The 18,320-nt window shown below is 39.9% G+C and overlaps 1 protein-coding gene across 2 annotated transcripts; it reads left to right on the top strand.

Moving 5' to 3' along the window:
- The first annotated feature begins 3,175 nt into the window (after nucleotides 1-3,175).
- Nucleotides 3,176-16,635, top strand: kras (KRas proto-oncogene, GTPase). Of its 2 annotated transcripts, XM_088297513.1 has the most exons (6): nucleotides 3,176-3,525; nucleotides 4,965-5,082; nucleotides 8,417-8,595; nucleotides 8,865-9,024; nucleotides 10,217-10,341; nucleotides 14,641-16,635. In XM_088297513.1, the coding sequence occupies exons 2-5, from the start codon at nucleotides 4,972-4,974 to the stop codon at nucleotides 10,334-10,336; spliced, it is 570 nt and encodes a 189-aa protein (XP_088153639.1). In that variant the 5' UTR covers nucleotides 3,176-3,525; nucleotides 4,965-4,971; the 3' UTR covers nucleotides 10,337-10,341; nucleotides 14,641-16,635. The 2 variants fall into 2 exon arrangements, with proteins under 2 accessions (XP_088153639.1, XP_088153640.1); XM_088297514.1 differs by lacking the exon at nucleotides 10,217-10,341 and having other exon boundaries at nucleotides 3,204-3,525.
- Nucleotides 16,636-18,320: the final 1,685 nt, after the last annotated feature.

Genomic DNA, 18,320 nt, shown 5'->3' with positions numbered 1-18,320 from the left:
TTGTTCACATGCTGTGATTTCAACTTTAAATATACGCATTAGCAACATAGTCTTTATATGTAATGCAACAAAGATATACATGAACATTGTTTGATTCACAAATATTTTTTGCGTTGCATAAAAATGCAAATTGAGCCAAAAATAACCAATTTAATCATATTGCTTTAATGCACTGTGACTGGCTGGCAACCAGTTCTACAGACGTTATGTTTAAAATACACTTAATATTTGGCTATTTTACATTAATTACATGATATTATTCAGGTAAACCTGTTACAAGCTTCACAAAAAATTCCATAATTAATTGCGATCAATCACATTTTTCAACTAAAATTTTTTGTGAAGCTTGTAACGGATATTTACTTGAATATTATCTTGAAATTAATCGAAAACCACCAAATATGAAGTATATTCAAATTCAAAGACTGCTCTAATCACTTTCTGTGATCCTTGAATATGATCTAAACGCTGTCCTCTTTACAGGTATTTTCCTTCGAAACAATTCTCAAAACTTCGACAGTACATTCGGTTGTAAGCATCACATTCCAGCAGTGTTGATTTGCAAGGCCCAGTGGTAATTTGAGCAGGGTGTTTTGTTTGGAGATGATGTCCTAAAGGTGTACAGTTAATGTGGTACAGTATTTGAATTTGGCATTGCATAGTATGGAAATTAATTTTGAAGTCAATCCAACTGAGTTAACTGAGTTAAAATATTTAATCATATCTTACGTTATTCAAATGCTGTTCAGGTACTCAGAGTCGAGTCAACTAAGAGGATAGTAAACAGCTGTCAAACTTCAGTCGTTCCGTCATAATTGTCCGCTGCAGGGCCTTTAAGCTTGATATTTCTCCTTCATTTTGCATTTTTAAAGTTAAATTTGTCATGGACCAAGTATTTAGAAGGTTGGGATCCATTTCGGGGAGGGTTTGATTTAGCGTAATAGAGGCGTAAATCCCCCCCTTAAATAAAAAAAATTAAATACATAATACTAATTAAAACAAAAAGTCAACCTCTACTTTGCGGTTTTTCTCTTTACGCTGATAGTTAGTCCCCATTAACTGCGAAAAATTAGCAATTACATTCTATACAGAGCGAGAGCGAGTGCTACGGTACCATGTAGAATATTATGGTTTAGCATATTGATAAAAGAGGATGCATATATCAACAGTTTGGTAAAAAACATGATGAAAACAGTATTTGTCATAAAATGAACTGTAGGCTCAACACGTTTGCCGCCGGTTACAGATGGTGACTCTCAAAATGTGGTATTACAGATTCCCTCTCATGGTATATTAAAGAATAACTGCCTCAATATGGGTCAGTTTTATCATTTAAGTTAAAAACATTAGCCTTTTTTACATTTAAGGACTGTTTGTTTTTTTAAACAATTTTACGTAAATTTGAATATGTATTTGGTCGGAAGTGGTGAAGAAGGAGCTGAGCCAACAAATAAAGCCCTCGATTTACCGGTCGATTTACATTCCTACCGTCACCTATGGTCACGAGCTGTGGGTCATGACTGAAAGAACAAGATCTCAGATACAAGTGGCCGAAATGAGTTTACTCCGGAGGGCTCTCTCTTAGAGATAGGGTGAGAAGCTTGATCATTCGAGAGGGAGTCAGAGTCGATCCGCGGCTCGTCCACATTGAGAGGAGCCAGATGAAGTGGCTCGGGCATCTGATAAGGATGCCTCCTGGATGTCTCCCTGCATGGTGAGGTGCTCTGGGCATGTCCCAGGAGGCCCCGAAGACGACCCAGGACACGTTGGAGAGATTATGTCTCCCGGCTGGCCTGGAAATGCCTGGGGATCCCTCTGGAAGAGCTAGCAGACGTGACTGGGGAGAGGGAAGTACCTGCTGAAGGTGCTTCCTCCACGACCCAACCCCAGATAAGCGGCGGATAATGGATGGATGGATGTATATGTATTCTAGTCAACTCATTAATTAACTACAGTTAATGTGAGTACGAATGTTGGTTTGTCTCTGTGCACTGCAATTAGCTGGCACCTAGTTCAGCGCCTCACCCAAAGTAAGATGGGATCGGCTCCAATAGACCTGCAAACGTTAGTGCTTACTAGTGGCACATAGACTCGATGGATGGATTTAAGTGCAGTGCCAGTGGCATTGTGTGTCTTCTTGAACACCGCTCATGCGATAGAGGGTACTGAAGCCTAACCCAGCTGAGTTTGGGCGAAAGGCAAACTACACCCCAAATTGGTCACCACCCGGTGATAGGGCACACAGACACACCATCACTGAGCAGGAATTGATGCCATGCTGCCCGCATACAAATCAGGGGACTGTACCACTACACCACATGTTGTAACGGTGTATACTGTTACACGGGCTTTGTAGGAATAATAAGAATAAAAAAAAATAGATGTACTGTTCTATTGTATTTTAATGGTCCTCCTGATGATGGTACTTCAAAAGTTAAGTCGTTTTTTGAGGTGGTACTTAGAATCAAATCGCCCGAATAGAAAATGGATTGATTGATGAATGGCAAATGGAAAATAAAACAGAGTTACTACAGAACTATAAAGTTTTGATTTAGGATTTCGATAAGTAATCCAAGTCAACAACAAAATGTGGGCTCAAGACATTCTGGCCATTGGCTGAATGGGCGGTTGAATTGGTCCAATTTGTACTTGTGTTATTTTTGGCCAAACAATGGCATAAACACAGCGCAGTTTCGGGAATAAACATGTTCTATTTTAAGGCCACGTTTTACGTGCGTGCGTTGTGTAAAATGTGTCTGCGTGTATGCAAATCCAGCGCGCAGGAGGGATCCGAGTGAACGCGTAGGGAAACTAACAAGGGCTTGCCAAATCACTTCCCTGCCTTGGAATGACGTCCAACCGGGACTTTGCAGTTATATTTAGAGCCTATATATAGTGGAGTCGCCCCCTAGACGTTGTTGACTGCAGCAGGGCAGCAGCACGGCAGCTTGTTCTGAAAGTCACACCACGTGACCTACATATTTACTTTCTACTTCTTTCTTTACATAAATAGATACTTATAAGTCTGTCTGTTATAGCAACGAGCAGTAACATATTTCAAAACACCTAACCATTATTTCAGGGGAGGAGTAATAAACGATATGATGTCTATTTTTATACATTAAGCATAACTAAGTACACGCGATGTTTATTAAAATGTTATTTCAGTCCTTTTATTTATTGTTTTTGAATGGTGCTTGGGTGCTGCGGGCCGTGTGGGCCAAAGTGGACGAGTCACCAGCGATGCTTTGTGGGTAAAGTGCGTCCCGGTATCCGCCCATATTCGCCAAAAGGAGGCCAACCTGAGCAGCTAGGCCGGCCGACGCTGGAACAAATGGAAAGTTCAATCGATTAGTTTGTTCACTTGTTTTAGGCCGTTCCTGCGTGTTTGTGACACCAAGTCGACAGGTTTCATGCGGGCCTTTCGTCGTGGATCAGGCAATGCAGACATCGTGTGAAACGAGAGGACGATCAGCTTGACTCATTTTGTCGCCACTTCACACACGGAACTCCGTTCGTTTAAAGGTAACACAAATGGGGACGAGACACTTCGTTGGCTTCTTTTACGCTTTATTGACACACGATGCGGATAATTCTAACCAGTCGTTGAATGTGTAAATAATGTTGTATTTTTTTTTGGTGTGTTGTTCGGAAAGTAGGCTCTCTTTTCATTGTAAACGCAAACTACGCCCAGTTGTGAACCTAATGTCGGCCCTGCAATGCAGCCCTTTAGGCTAGCTTGTCAATGGCGGCTTCAAATTTTGCACCATTTATCCACTTTAAACACAATGAATGACACCGATAAATCGGGCATACCAGGCGCGGACTGTGGCTTTCACGACTTGTTTTCAGGAATTACTCTGCAAACGGGCGACAATCTAGATTTAAGATCGCGGGTTAGCTCCAAAGCTAGCCTAGCCAGCTTTTAGCTCACTGTAGCCTGGTTGTTCACCGGGTGTGGAGGATTTCAGCCTCGCTACCTTGCAGGCTCCCACTTTACGTTTAAGTCAAATTCCTTCGGACGTTCCAAACGAGATTTGGGTTGCAAGTTTGAACTCCGACGATGTACTTATACTCAAAGAGCCGAGACATGTTAATTATCATTAGTCGGACGCTCAGATTCAATGCATGTAAATAATGTAGAGATAATTGATAATATTGTCAGAGGGGCGGGACCCTAAAACAATATACCGACATGTGTATACAATACTATATGACACCGAGTCCTGAATGTAAATTGTTACATATGGTGTCTGAAGATTTTGGACCCCCCAAGACCTATTGCTGTTTTAAGCATAAATTATAGCTGTCATGTTGTACTTGAGGACCAAACCGTAAAAGCTCTGAAAGCACCACAAACAAACAAACAGTATTTCGTGTCATGTTTTTACTTCTGTACTCCGGCTGTCACTAGTATGGTGGAAAAATATAAATTGTACTGTACAATGCCTTATATCCCCCTTTCATTTCTTCATAAGTACAGCTTTGTATGATGATTGTAGTTGCCACTAAATGCTTATGTTTAGCCATAAAATGTGAACTTGTTGGTGTTTTTCTCAAGATTGTGTTAGAAATGGCATTTGTCTGCCAGAACCAAACTTAGAAAAACACATCGCCACAATGTTGATGCAAAGATGGAAAGAACATAGAGAAACACAATAGTAATGAGTTTATAATAATAAACTGGAATGAAAAAAATACCATGTCATGTAAGTGTGCATCTGCTGGGTGATGATTTCACTCTACAGAAAGTGGACATTGTGCTTGTGTGAGTGTTCCAGCCTGACATTTCCCAGAAAACATGCGGCTTCAATGCAGTGCCCAAATATCAGCACATTCAGCAATAATATAGTTGCTTTGTGCCACAGTGCAATTCAGGAAGATTCAAACAACTTAATTATCCATGCAGCAGGATTGCTGAAATAACTTAAGTTTGTGATGATATGCTTTTTTTGGTCCCGCAGGTGAATCATGACAGAATATAAGCTGGTTGTGGTCGGAGCTGGTGGTGTTGGCAAGAGCGCACTTACCATTCAGCTCATCCAGAATCACTTTGTCGATGAATATGACCCCACCATTGAGGTATGTGTACACGTATGGGTGTGAATGTTCAGTATGTTAATATATCATTGTTGTCCTGTGAAAAACACTTATGTCCATTTATTTCATTTTTACGTTGATGGGGTTTCTGTGTTAAAGCCACCCCATTAATGTGAAAGGGGGAAAAGAAAAATTGGACATGCAGCAATATACATTTTTGTTACGTCTCCTGTTTGTTTTCAGCTCATTGTGTCTATTTTGGTGGGAGGAAGAGCAATGAGAACCTCCTCTGCAAAAGTAGTTGTAACACGTTCTTCGAGTTTAAGTGGTAATGACACCAAACGGGTTTTTAATGTCCCTGCTATCTTTCTTAAAGGTTGAGTCTATTTAGGTAGTTCAGTCTCATATTGATGCCGGTTATTAAATTTATGTAAAGGTTAGCTTTGCATGTTTAATATGATCACAGAATAATTCGTAGTGTTTTTGTGTGGGTGTGTGCTTTTGGCCGACATCAACTTTGAGTCCTCTCGAAAGGATATCCTGACTTTCTGTCAAACACCAATACAAATGTGTTCATTGACTATTTTTAGTTTAGATAATCTAATTATTTTCCATTTTTTTCAAGATTGTATTACTCAGTTCACCTTTGTTGTGACAAAAATGAGCCAACATTTTTTTTCCTGTTAATTAATTCTTAAGCAAAAGTGCAGTCATTTTTTTTTTATATTTATTTATTTGGCGCCTTGTTTTTCTCTTGATACAGCCTCATGTTGTTTTTCCCCGCTGGCTGTATGCCTTGTCTCGGCGTGCATGTTCCCCAATGTTAATCCGGGTCAGCCGTGATGTAAACATAAGCATTGTGGGACTTGGGAGGACTGTCAAGACTACCCAGTGTTAGCAACACAGTCCTAATGTGACAAGCACATTTCAACCACAAATACTTAAGATGCAAACCTCCCATTTATGGCAGCACGACAATTCTCGATCGTCTAGAAGGGAAGCACATTGTGGCTGATGCCTGATTTAATTTATTTCTGACACGTTCAGTCGTGTCTGGAAACTAGCTGTAGTTGGCACACACAGGTTACGGTGTGTGTTTGATGTAACATTGGAAAACTCACAAAAACACAATGTCCGTTATCGTACCCTAACATGTTGTAGTGTCTACCATGGATTAAGGAGGCATTAGTCTGCAAACTCACATTTATTGACAACTAAAATGGTGTGTGTTTGTCCATGTTTGACATCAAAGGCGAAAGATTTCGCACATTCTCTTGAACTGAATGTTGCGTTCATGAACTGGGAAATATGGGTATTCAAAGTAACACAACGTGTTTGCCACAAGCCCTCATTGGCATCACATAAAAGTGAAGCGCATAATTAAGTTTGTTGCAATATACTATGTCATGCTGCTAAAAAAGGATATTCCTCCCAGTATTATTCAAATAAATTGTTTTTTTGGTTTGTGCCATGTGCATTGATTTTGTAAATCAATTCATTAATATTAAATTCGGCATACTTGCGAAGAAAAGCAAAAAGTTTTGGATAAAGGTTAAATAAAACACAAAATTAAAAACAAATGCAAGTCTTTATTTTAGTTTTCTTTAGCATAATGCGTTTTCCTAATTTACTACCGTACTCGAATTTCATCTCTTACATTTGAAAAAAAGTTTTCGTGCACTGGAAGAGTATTTCTTTTTGTGTTTATAGATAGTTTTGTCATAGGCATGATGAATCGAAATCTAATTGAAATCGAGGTTTGACTCGTGCAATTATCTAAACGCGAGGCAGTGTAGTTTTATATAGTTTTTCTCCCCAATGTATTGTTTTTATTGGCAAGGTATTTGGTTCAGAAGCATAATGTTGGTCAAAGCTCACCCCTTCTCACATTCACCAGAAGAGGCCCCCTTACTTATAATCAAATATTGACATTAGAGTATTGCATCGTTATAATATTATTAAAATGACTTGTCTGAAATTTAACTGACTCACAATTGTAGCATTTCAATGTGTTTAAAAAAACGGCGATATTGGTCTGAAAAATCGCAATCAGGGTTTTTTTTTATTTTTTTCCAAAATTGTGCAGCTCATAGCGTATAGTTTTGATTCCATTTTAAAATGCTCTAATCAATTACTAAACATTTAAATTGCACCATCATTTATAAACATCTCAGAAATGCTGGTACGAACTGCAAACTGTTTAATCAAAGTTGAATGTTGGGTCGTTTTAATTTCTCAAAGCTTAAATTCAAGATGTTAACTAATTATGGTTGTATAAGAGCAGCTGCTTGCTGGTGCGAGATGCCACAATTTACATGTGATCTGATTAGTCGATTTAATTATGGCTACTGTTGGTGACTAGTCGACTACCAGAATAATTGTTCCTGGCAGCCCTAATTACAATATGATACATAGATAGTACTATATAAAAAAAAAAATCCATCATGTCATATAACTATACTTTTTATAATGTTATTCTGATGTGCATTGGTGTAACTGTGGCGACTCCTGCGCCGTCCGAACACCAACTACTCGAGCTTCGAAGTTGCACTGCCACCGCATCACTCGCTTGGTACCCCAGCAGCCAGCACCCACTGTGAGGCTTTGAAGAGTGAGGTTTCACTCCTGTAGAATCACGCAGCGCAAGCTGGCGGCCTTTACATTGGAGTAGCTCTGTTGCTACGCCAACCTACTATCAGACCGTTTCGCTTCACAGGCATGACAATTCGATTTTCACTTAATACAACTGTTACACTTATGTAAATGTTTGTTTATTCTTAGTTTGAGTGTTCATGCCTGGACTGGGGCCGATTGATTGTTTTGTTTTCTTTTGCCAACTACTGTATACTACTTTGTGTCATAACACGACGGCACGAGTTGTCAACGGATGATAGAATTAAGTAGTTCTGTCTCATTTAGCACACTGCTGACAGCAACGTCAGTGTTCCGAGTGCTAGACAATCATGGCAAGACTTTAAAGCGGTCAAAAGTGTGATGGCATTTCTCAAAGGTTGATATTAGAGACAATGCATGTGTCTTTGCCACACGCGCAAGTAATTAAAATGTCAGAGAGAGAAACACAAGCAAGCTTAACAAACATTACAAACTGTGCAGTGTGTACCTCACTGAAGTGTTTTTTTCAGCCTATTTGCAAGTACTATCCTTGTTGCTGTACACCGTTTTTTTAAAAATGCTAAATAATTGAAGTAACAAATTAAACAAAAAAGTACCAATAAGGGTACACTTAAAGTACGGGATTGGTTAATAATCTTTAAGAGTAGAAGTAAAAGAAAGTAGCATGCCAGTCACATTGTCAATCATTTTGTTGTCTTGCGAAGTTCTTATTAATCCATTTGGTGGCCTTCTCCTCTTTCAGGACTCTTACAGAAAGCAAGTGGTGATTGATGGGGAGACATGTCTACTGGACATCCTGGACACTGCAGGTCAGGAGGAGTACAGCGCCATGAGAGATCAGTATATGAGGACAGGAGAGGGCTTCCTCTGTGTCTTTGCCATCAACAACACCAAGTCCTTTGAGGACATTCACCACTACAGGTGAGTCAAGTGGTGGCTTCACTCGAAATGTCATCCTTGCAAGTGGACATGTTGAGAAAAATTGACTTCACCTATCATATGGACCACACTCCGCGTGCCCACGTTTTGGGACGCAGTGAACATCGTGAAAAACTACCGTTGGTGCCGTTAAATCGAAGCTTCTCCTTGATTTCAATGTTCTTAGAATTGGAGAAGAGCCAATATTTGTGAACGGGCCTTTAGTGTCCAAAGCTTTTACTGAATTAAAATCAATCACTGTCAATGTCCAGAGAACAAATAAAGCGGGTGAAGGACTCCGAGGATGTCCCCATGGTGCTGGTGGGCAACAAGTGTGACCTCCCGTCCCGGACTGTGGACACTAAACAGGCTCAGGACTTAGCACGGAGCTATGGCATTCCCTTCATTGAGACCTCAGCCAAAACCAGACAGGTATGAGTCCAGGCACTTGCACATGTACACACATGGACCTTTTTAATCCATTTTATCCGTACCCATTGCAGCTTTCTTCATGTTTTCTCATATATGGTACTCCTCACTTAGGAGTATTTCACAAGCTTGTTTTTTCTCAGAAGCAATGCTTTTACAGTGCTGTGCAGGATCTTTCATTGTTCCATTAAATTAAAGTAGGCGTCCACGTTTTGAAGTAGTAAAATCATGCCAGATTATCATGCTGCTACGACCATATTTTATTGTTTGCATTGTTTTTTTAAAACATTATTTTTTACAATAATTAAAAAAAAAAAAAAATCAAGTGGTTACTTTTCACAGCGTGTGTAAAACATGTCAGGGTTGTGGTTGCGTTAAAAGTTGATTTGTCAGAGTATACTCATACCAGGCTACTGTGATTAAACGCGTGAGATTACTTCTGGGCCACATGTAAAGTGGCCTGTTCATTATTTATCAACAACTCGAACTGATTGATGTCTTTTGATGAAGATCAGGGTAATTATGGTTACTGCAACTGGGTGTTGGAATATTTCGTATGTTCTCATTGGGTTCATCTGAATAGTTTAGTGTCGTGATTGGTGACTGAGTGGCTGAAGCAGTGAGCCACTTAGTTGTTTGGGCTCTCTGACTTGGTCCGTTATGGTGAAATCAACAATAATTTCAGACTCCTGCTACCACCCACCCGTCCCTCCAATACTTTTCCTCCACAAGGTGATGCTGTTTCACTCTATTTTTAGAAGTCGCTGACTTTCGCAGGCTGCGCCATGGGTTGTTTTCCTTGTGGAGTTTACTGCAACGTGGATGATTAAAAGTAGCAATTAAGCGACAGACAGACTTTAAGACCAAAACAAACTATGTTCTGCCTTTGAACGATGTTCAGAACTTGAATGCTAAAAGTCTTGATGCACAGTGTGCTACAAATACGACCAGTGAATTTCCTTAATAAACAATGCATTGTGGTGCCAAAATTGATCAAACTAAAGATAACCAAAACCAGGAGGAGGTAAGTCTTTAGTAACTCGAATAGCACTTGAGTTGCCTGCTGGTTGACCCACCTGAAGCCACGGGCCTGCTTTGCACCTTCTTTGTCTATACGCTGTATGAAGCTGTACAACTTTGCCCCTCTCCCTTTTGTATGGGTCACTACTGAGGAAAGTTGTGTCTCATGCTGCAGAGAGTGGAAGATGCCTTTTACACTCTGGTACGGGAGATCAGGCAGTATCGCCTCAATAAGCTCAGCAAGGAAGAAAAGACGCCGCGCTGTGTCAAGCTTAAAAAGTGTGTTGTGATGTGAATGGGGTAAGTGTCAGCGGCCTCGTCCCCCCCACCACCAGCTCTTCTGTCTTTGTACGTTCAAACTGGATTGTGGAGACTAAGGCGGAGTGGTGTTGTATTCTCCATGCTAACGTGCAGATTTCTGCTGGGGCTGTGGTGAGGTGCTAATAGGCGCTGTGGATGATTCCTGCCTGCGTCTGTATCTCTGTGTCATGGCTTGATGTAATCTGAAGTTGGTGGCACTCTGACTTGGTATCATTGAATTTTCTTCTTTCACGCTTGTATACTCTTGGTCCAATCTGGGGTTTTCAATTATTTCCACACGCTCACTCGCCATGGCCCATGACGTTAGGTACATGTGCACAATTTAATGAAATATCAAACCACAATACATCCATTAGTGTTCTATTGCCTATTTTGTCCACAGTCACGGGTAACTTTTTTTGAGCGAGGAGGGATACTCCCGTTACTGATAACCGTTAATTAATCACTGGACACAACCACTTGCACACATTCATACTTACGGGCATTTTTAAATACTTTTAAATAACATGTCAAAGGAATGGAGGAAACTGGCGGACCATGAGAAATTGCATACAATGATAGACGCACGTGCAAAGAGTTGAACTGAGAAATTCCTGTCATGCCGATGTGCTTGCCACATGCTCTGATGTGCATTCAATAAAAATTACACTGATGGATCAAAGGTGACCTTTCATAATGGCAGAATATTGTTCTTGTATTGGCTCCCTTGGGTTGTACAGACGTACCTAATTTTGTGGCTGGTGACTTAACGGTAATTAGTGTCACAATGCATGATTATTTCAATCAAATTACCTGTTATTTTTGGGGGGGATTAATTAAAGCATCAGAAAAAGGAAATAATTGATTTCTCAAAAATGGCAAATTTTACAGGTTTCTGCAGGAAAATACCAGAGCTTTTAAATTAATACATTATAAATAGTTTATAAATCAAAATAATTATAACTGTTGACTCAACAACTGATTGCTGTGCAGGATGCTCGTCCACTAGTGTTGACCGCACCTAGTGAACACTGAGGCGTAAATAGAGGGGCTCAACAACAAAAATTTCAGTCTGATGAAGAATTTTGGAATGATGGTGAAATATGTTCAACAAACAATAACAGGCTAGATTCAACTTTTGCACATTACCATGAGGCCTGGACATGTTAATTTGAGGGCAATACGCTGGCCTTAACATTTCTGGCTATAACTGTTTAGTGCATTTTAAAATGGAACCCAAAACGATACACCTCGAAGTTGCTAAATTAATACTATGTAGTAATTCTTTTTTGGAGGGGAATTTATTGATTTTTTTGGATGATGCAAGCAGTTTTGTTTAAAGGTATTAAATAGATATACAAAATCAAAATGCGGTAGATACCATTAACTTTAAAAAAAAGTCCATTAACCTTAAGGTGATTGTACCGTATTTGCACAACCATAAAGTGCTCTTAAGTCTTACATTTTCTCCGAAATGGACGGGATGACTTATAATGCGGTGCGCCTTATATGCACATAGAGTTCCCGTATCTGTAAATGTTGCTAATGCTAACTCAACGTTAACTGTATGTTTCTGTTGTGTCTATGTTCATAATGTATAAAGCACAAAATCCAAACATAACTCATGTTTGAAGCTCTGAGATGACAATATCGTAGAGAAATGATGGGTTGGAGTTTAGCAGTGGAATCGCTGATGGAGCAAATGTCGACTTCCTTCTTTGCACAAACCGCAGCTTGCGCCTTGAGGGCAGCCACTCAAACTCCGGGAACAGAAAATGAGCAAAGTCTCCAAGAATCATGTTGGCAACTTTCATGACCTGTTGCACAGAACAAGAAGAGATCTCACGGTCTGGCCAATAATTTTAGAACATAACACATTTGTTACTCTGCTCAACTCCGGTCGGTTTTCTCCTGAGACAAGAGAATGACAGATAAATAAATGAAAAGGCGAGAAAACTCTCAATAAAGGACTGAAAGAAATGTCAGGATTTTTTTTATTTATTTTTTTTTTTTACTGACATTGAATGCCTTCAGATTCCCTCAAAGATATAGAAGGCATTTTCCCAATTTGTAAATCCCAGCAGTTCTTTACCTAGTGTCCAGATATTTATACTGATGAACCACCTTCATAGTTTGACTCTGGATGGCATAAGTATAAAATACTACCTCTGCAAGTTGCTGCTGTTTATTCGAAGACACAATCATGTCCTTAGTTTTATTTATATTGAACTATAAGAAGAAGTCCACACACCATGACCACAGATGGACCAGAGAATAGGGCTGTGTCGTCGGCAATCGAGACCAAGTAACTGTTTGGCTAAGTCGACCTACAATCCATCATCTAATCATTTGAATCAGATGTCTTGGAACAGGGTCAGATAGAAACAGGCTGGATAGGGCCTCGAGGACCGTTCTTGGAGACCCCTGGTGTCCAGAATATACAAGCTGGCAGATAGAACACTCCCCTGGGGGGGAGCCAGCGGACATTTAACAATAGACAGTTCACTGGCACTTTCGGTGACCCCCTTATGAGGAAGCTGACGATCCACAAAACAAGCTGATGCTGGGTTAACTTCTCCGAGAGAATGTGAGGCCGCATGGTGTTGAAAGCAAACAAAAAATTGGCAAACTGCCAGTTGTCTGACCCCAGATTCTTGTGGACAACGTTAATGCCATCTCGACTAGTCGACTAATCTTGGCAGCCCAAGTTTGCATTTTACTCAGGTGTCCACATTCCAAAAACACTCATGGTAGGTTATTGAAGACACAAAATCATAACAACAATGTGGCCAATGGTAAATAATGAGTTTGACACCCCTGCCTTCGATTGTCCGTAGGTGTGAATGTGGTCTGCCATTGTTTGGCAAATAACGAATATTCACACAAAAACACTGTGGCAACATCGACAAATAATGAAACAGTGTACCGAGTAATTTATACCTGGGAAGTTCACATAATTTTAAGTTAAATTCATACATTTCATAAAAGCCACAGTTTGTTCTATGACAGCGCACAGGCCCTCCCCATCATCATCGCCAGCTTCTGGCCAAACTAGTAGTGTCAAAGCACAGCAATGTGCTGAAATCAACATACTGAAAGGTTTCTGGGCTCCTAAGCCAACCTGGGTGATTAATGGAGATCACGCCGAATTTGGGACTCAATCGTTGGCTGAGATCTTTCCGTGAAGATGTGTGTGTGTGTGTGTTTCGGCTGTGATGAAAAGCTGGCACACTTGTGACTGGAAGTTAAAGCGTGTGCTTGTTTTTTGTGACTTTCCCCTGCTGACACAAATTCCTCTTGGTAATTCCCTCTTTTTTTTCCCCTCCTGTCAACCTGAAGGCACCATACAATTGTTACATTATTAACACTGTTCTCACTGAAATAGCTGCATTTACGCTGAAGGTGTTTATTCCCTTATAGCCATAGTACAGGCTATCGTTTCAAAGCTATAGTTCCTGTACACCGACAACTTGCAACAAGTTACGTTTGATTTTCTGGCTTTTACAAGTGAGCTTAATTTGACCTTCCGTCAACTTTTGAATGCATTTTTCCAACTTCGTTTCAATATTTTTGCACAAGTTGGTCTTCTCTAACAAAAAGCAGGAACAGGTGTTTGATCCATGAATTGACCAATGTATTTGCTGGTTCATTTGGATTGATTGATTGGATTTTTATGGTGTTCACATGTTTGACATGGTCAACCCATAGCTCACACCCCAGTTGCAAATTTTGCTCTTCATCTACTTGTTGGAGAAGAGCAACTTATCCACTGAAACAATGAAAAGTCTTGTCTTTATTCAAAGGTTCAGAGGTTAAATTACTCTGATTAGTAGAGGTCAGAGTGGATTCTAAGTCAATCCTGAAATTCCACCCAAAGCTGAATATCCCATTTTTTTTTTTTCGTAAGTAGTATACGGTAAATGTTTGTAATGTTCCAACAAAGTTTAGCTAGCACCAAATCAAAGGTTTTAACCCAAGGAAGATGCTTCACTCCCCTTTCAGATTTCGTATTTCGTACTTTTCCAAGTGTTGTATCAGTTCTTGTGGACATTAGTTGACTGAATTGGACACGCAGCATCTTATGCTGTTCCCACAAAAACCGCACACACCCAGAAGAGTTGCGATCACTTAATGCATATTGACATTTTATTTCTTAACCGTAACTGCAGCTACTTTTGTGATATCAGAGTGGAAACGGTTGACCTTCCTGCCTGACAATCAGCTATAATAAAATTACCTTTGAATTGCGTCTTCATGTATCACGGCACGGTTATAACCTTCTTTGCATTCTTCTTGCAGGGAGTCGACGATGCCTTTTACACGTTAGTACGAGAAATCCGCAAGCATAAGGAGAAGATGAGCAAGGAGGGCAAAAAGAAGAAAAAGAAGTCCAAGACAAAGTGCACACTCATGTGAATAATCAGTACTTTTGCAGATAGGAAAAAAAAAAAGAATCTATATTGAACAGGAAAAGTAATAAATTTTGTACATCACACTAAATTATTAGCCTCTTTCTCAATCCCCCTGTAACCAATACTAAAGCTGACCCACTTTGTCTGCCTTTTTATTCTTTGCTACTTGGACACCAATAAGCTTTATTTCCTGTTTAGTGCCAGTTACTCTCACGCATTGGGTTGATTTTTATGGATGATGTTGATATTACTTCCCCCCCCCCTCCCCACTAAGATGTTGGTCAACTGCGTCACAGCACATGCTTGTCAACCTTTTCCATGAATATTTAGTCCTTTTGGCAAAAAGTTGTCATGGCATGCCCAAGAGCGACTATTCATCCCTCAAATGTGCTAATGTCACTGATATGTATGCATGAAATACTTTACTAGTCGTCAAATGTTCTAACAACTTGAAATAGCTATTAACGATTTGTTTGTATATTGTGGGGAGTGCCCTCTTCACCCATGTTGTTTTTTTTTTTTGCATGCATCTTGTCTCGGATGACATGCGTATAAGGCCCATTGGGTGGGCAGCATTGACTGTGGACCCGAGTCAACATGAGTTTAGTTGATCAAGTCTTCAGTAATGTTTGAGTTGTCGTTTGTACATGACTAATTATACGACCTGTGCTTTAACGTCCACAAAAGTAACACCTTATTTTGTATGTACTATTAGTGTTTATATTTTAAAGGTCTGATTGTAAGATTATTTCCCTTCTTAATCTAGTAACTTTTTTTTGTTACAAGCAGTGAAATTATTTTTAGGTAAAATGAGATTTTGCATTCCCTAGTAGACCCTCTTCAAAGACCTCAAACTTAGAAGTGAAATTAAAAGCAAACGGGCAGTGTTCTGGTTGCGGGCAGTATGATACAGTTTCCCTATGTGCTGCTTGTTCAAGGAGTCTTGAAATTGAAGTCTCTTTTGGACATGAATCAGCCAGCAAACTAATTGTTCACTTTCTGTGGCAGGTTTGTAATCTCTTGATGAAACTGATGCTTGTAAATAAGGCACAGATTGTCATTAAACTACCCTCTCTTGGGCAATATTGTTTAAAAAAAAAAAAGAAAAATCCAAGTTTCTCTTGTGGGTCAGCTTATAGTTTGCCTTTCCATGTTTTTTTTTGTTTTAAGTTGATTCCCTTAAGGAGATGAATCTGCCTTCCATGTATGCATCAGATGCTCTGTAGATGGCAGGGAGAGCCAAGACATGTTTCGATTGTATGTGCGCTGAACCTGCACACAAGACTGTTAGAACATTTCAGAATTTCAATGAGCCCTTTTCTTTGAATTCTTAAGTTTGTTCACACAAAGCGTTCTCATTGATGGCACCCGGTTTAAAGACTTTCACAATCAGTGTTTTGATGGTTAAAAGTTAGTGGCCCATTATGTTTACTAACGGCACAGGCCACTCAGGGTGTTGCTGCACCAGTTAAGAATTCTGACCACTGGGGGTCAGTCTAGACATTTTGAAAAGGTGTTAAAAGGTTGTCTTTTACTAAATCTGTTTAAGTGTTTTGATCTCTGATTATTGTGTGCCAACAGCTGATTTTATTTCTCACAAGAATCACTTAAAACCTTGATCACATGTTAACAACCTTTGTATATTTGTGATACTGAAAGGTGCATATTTTGTAAATCGGTGTGTTTCTTGCAGAATGTTGCTTTAATGGACTTTCTCTGCGCTTGGTGTGTGTGACTAGTGTGTCTGTGTCCAGGGTTAGGGGAGTGAATGAAGGGCCACTTTGCAGCATTTGGAGTGGTGATCTGATCTCAAATGCGTCTATTTTTTTGCCATGAATCTCACCACTCCTATTTAATGTGTATTAAAGAACATCAAAAGGAAGCTGACTCATTTTTTTATGTTGCAAATTATACCGTATAATTAATTACCTGTAGGCGCTGGACAAGCTTGGCTTGAAATGAAAAGGAAATAAAACATTTGTGTCAAGTATTCATGAGCGTCATTTCAACTCTAAAATGAGCTCCAATTTCCCCAGAAATTTGTCTTAAAAAGGCCATCCCATTTTCCGTTGCCTGATCATATTCTATAGCCTGTGACTGAATAACTTGAGTACACTATTGTAATGTGTAACGCTAAACTAGTTTTGCACGATCATATTTGGCCAGCAGGGGGCAATGTTTATACAGTCCAAAACACAAGTGGAAACTAAAATGAAAGCGATGAATTCAAATCTAAAAAACCTGATTAAATCAGTTAAATTTAAAGTCTGAGACTGCACGTGTATACACACATCGTCGTGCCCATCTCCATGTAATCAGTCGATCAAGACTGAGGCAGCAACCGACTGTGGGTCGAAGCATACCCCCACACAGAGACCCCATCTTCCCACCCAAACCTTGCAGTGAGACAGCATTGCTATCCCCACCCTCGTTAAACACTTTATGAAATAAAACTGGAACATGATGCCTACAAGATCCCGTTCAGCAACACCAATGTTACTGGGTATACCTGGAATAAACAAAATGTTTACATTTTTTCCATGTTATGAATTTTAAAGTCTAAAAACAGGCAAAAAGGTCAAACTTTGTCCATTGTTACACTGCAATTGTCTGTTTCTGTGCTGGGCGGTGTGCGGCTAGAAGTGGTAGAAGCATTTTGACTCAACATAAGCACAGAGAATGACTGCGACTGCCATAAAATTCATTGCTGCAGGGCGACCCCTGTCTGCCTGTTGTTTAGTTGGCTCGTGGAGATTCCCCACACCATCGCTGGCAACGGATGTCTGGTTTAGTCAGTGGACGGACCCATTCAAGGCTAGGTGACAAAGATTTTGGCAGCGTATCGTTTTCTTCAGCAACTTACAAACGGCATGTAACTTTGTCTGGGTGTCACCTAAAAAACTCAAAATTGTTTGTGACAGGCATCCTCCTGTGCGTGCTATACACATCGAAATACATTCGGTCCTTGGGTCACACGGTACTCGACGTATGCCATTTCGACACCCAGGTCTGTCTACCATTTTAGGTTCACCCTGAAGGCGAAGGTGATGCAGATTGTAATTTTTTGCCCGTTTTTATTTATTTGTTATTTAGTATTTTTTTGACTGTCTGAATGGCTCAATTTAGATTTATTTATTATTATAAATCCGACCTGCACCGCTTTCCAATGTGGGCCTAGATCGTAAGGCTGGGCGATAGGGCTGAAAACTTAAAACATTTTTCATATTGCTCAGCCCTACTTTGTCAGCAATTTTTCTCACAATTTATGTACGTGGTCTGCCTGCCCTAATAAACAGGTTATTTCCACATTGATAAGCGGTGGAGGCATTGGGTTGTTCACAAATAAATTTGTAGTGATCGAGTGCACCAAAGTCTGTTCTAGGCATTTTCTTCCTCCTGATGTACTTATACAGCCGTCAACCACACAAGGGGCGCCATTTGTTGAACTCCCACTGCCGTCATTTTGACACTTCTAAGCTTCATGTGTTGTTACTCTGTTTGTTCCTGTCCTTTTAACTTTCCCCGTCTGTATATTATTTCCATGCTGCCATTTAATTGTATTAAAAA

Source organism: Idiotropiscis lumnitzeri, chromosome 6, assembly GCF_059441095.1.
Source record: "Idiotropiscis lumnitzeri isolate Australia: NSW breed Sydney's pygmy pipehorse chromosome 6, RoL_Ilum_1.0, whole genome shotgun sequence".
NCBI classification, from domain to species: domain Eukaryota; kingdom Metazoa; phylum Chordata; class Actinopteri; order Syngnathiformes; family Syngnathidae; genus Idiotropiscis; species Idiotropiscis lumnitzeri.
The sequence above is the reverse complement of the archived record's forward strand: the minus strand, read 5'-3'. Positions and strand labels throughout refer to the sequence as shown.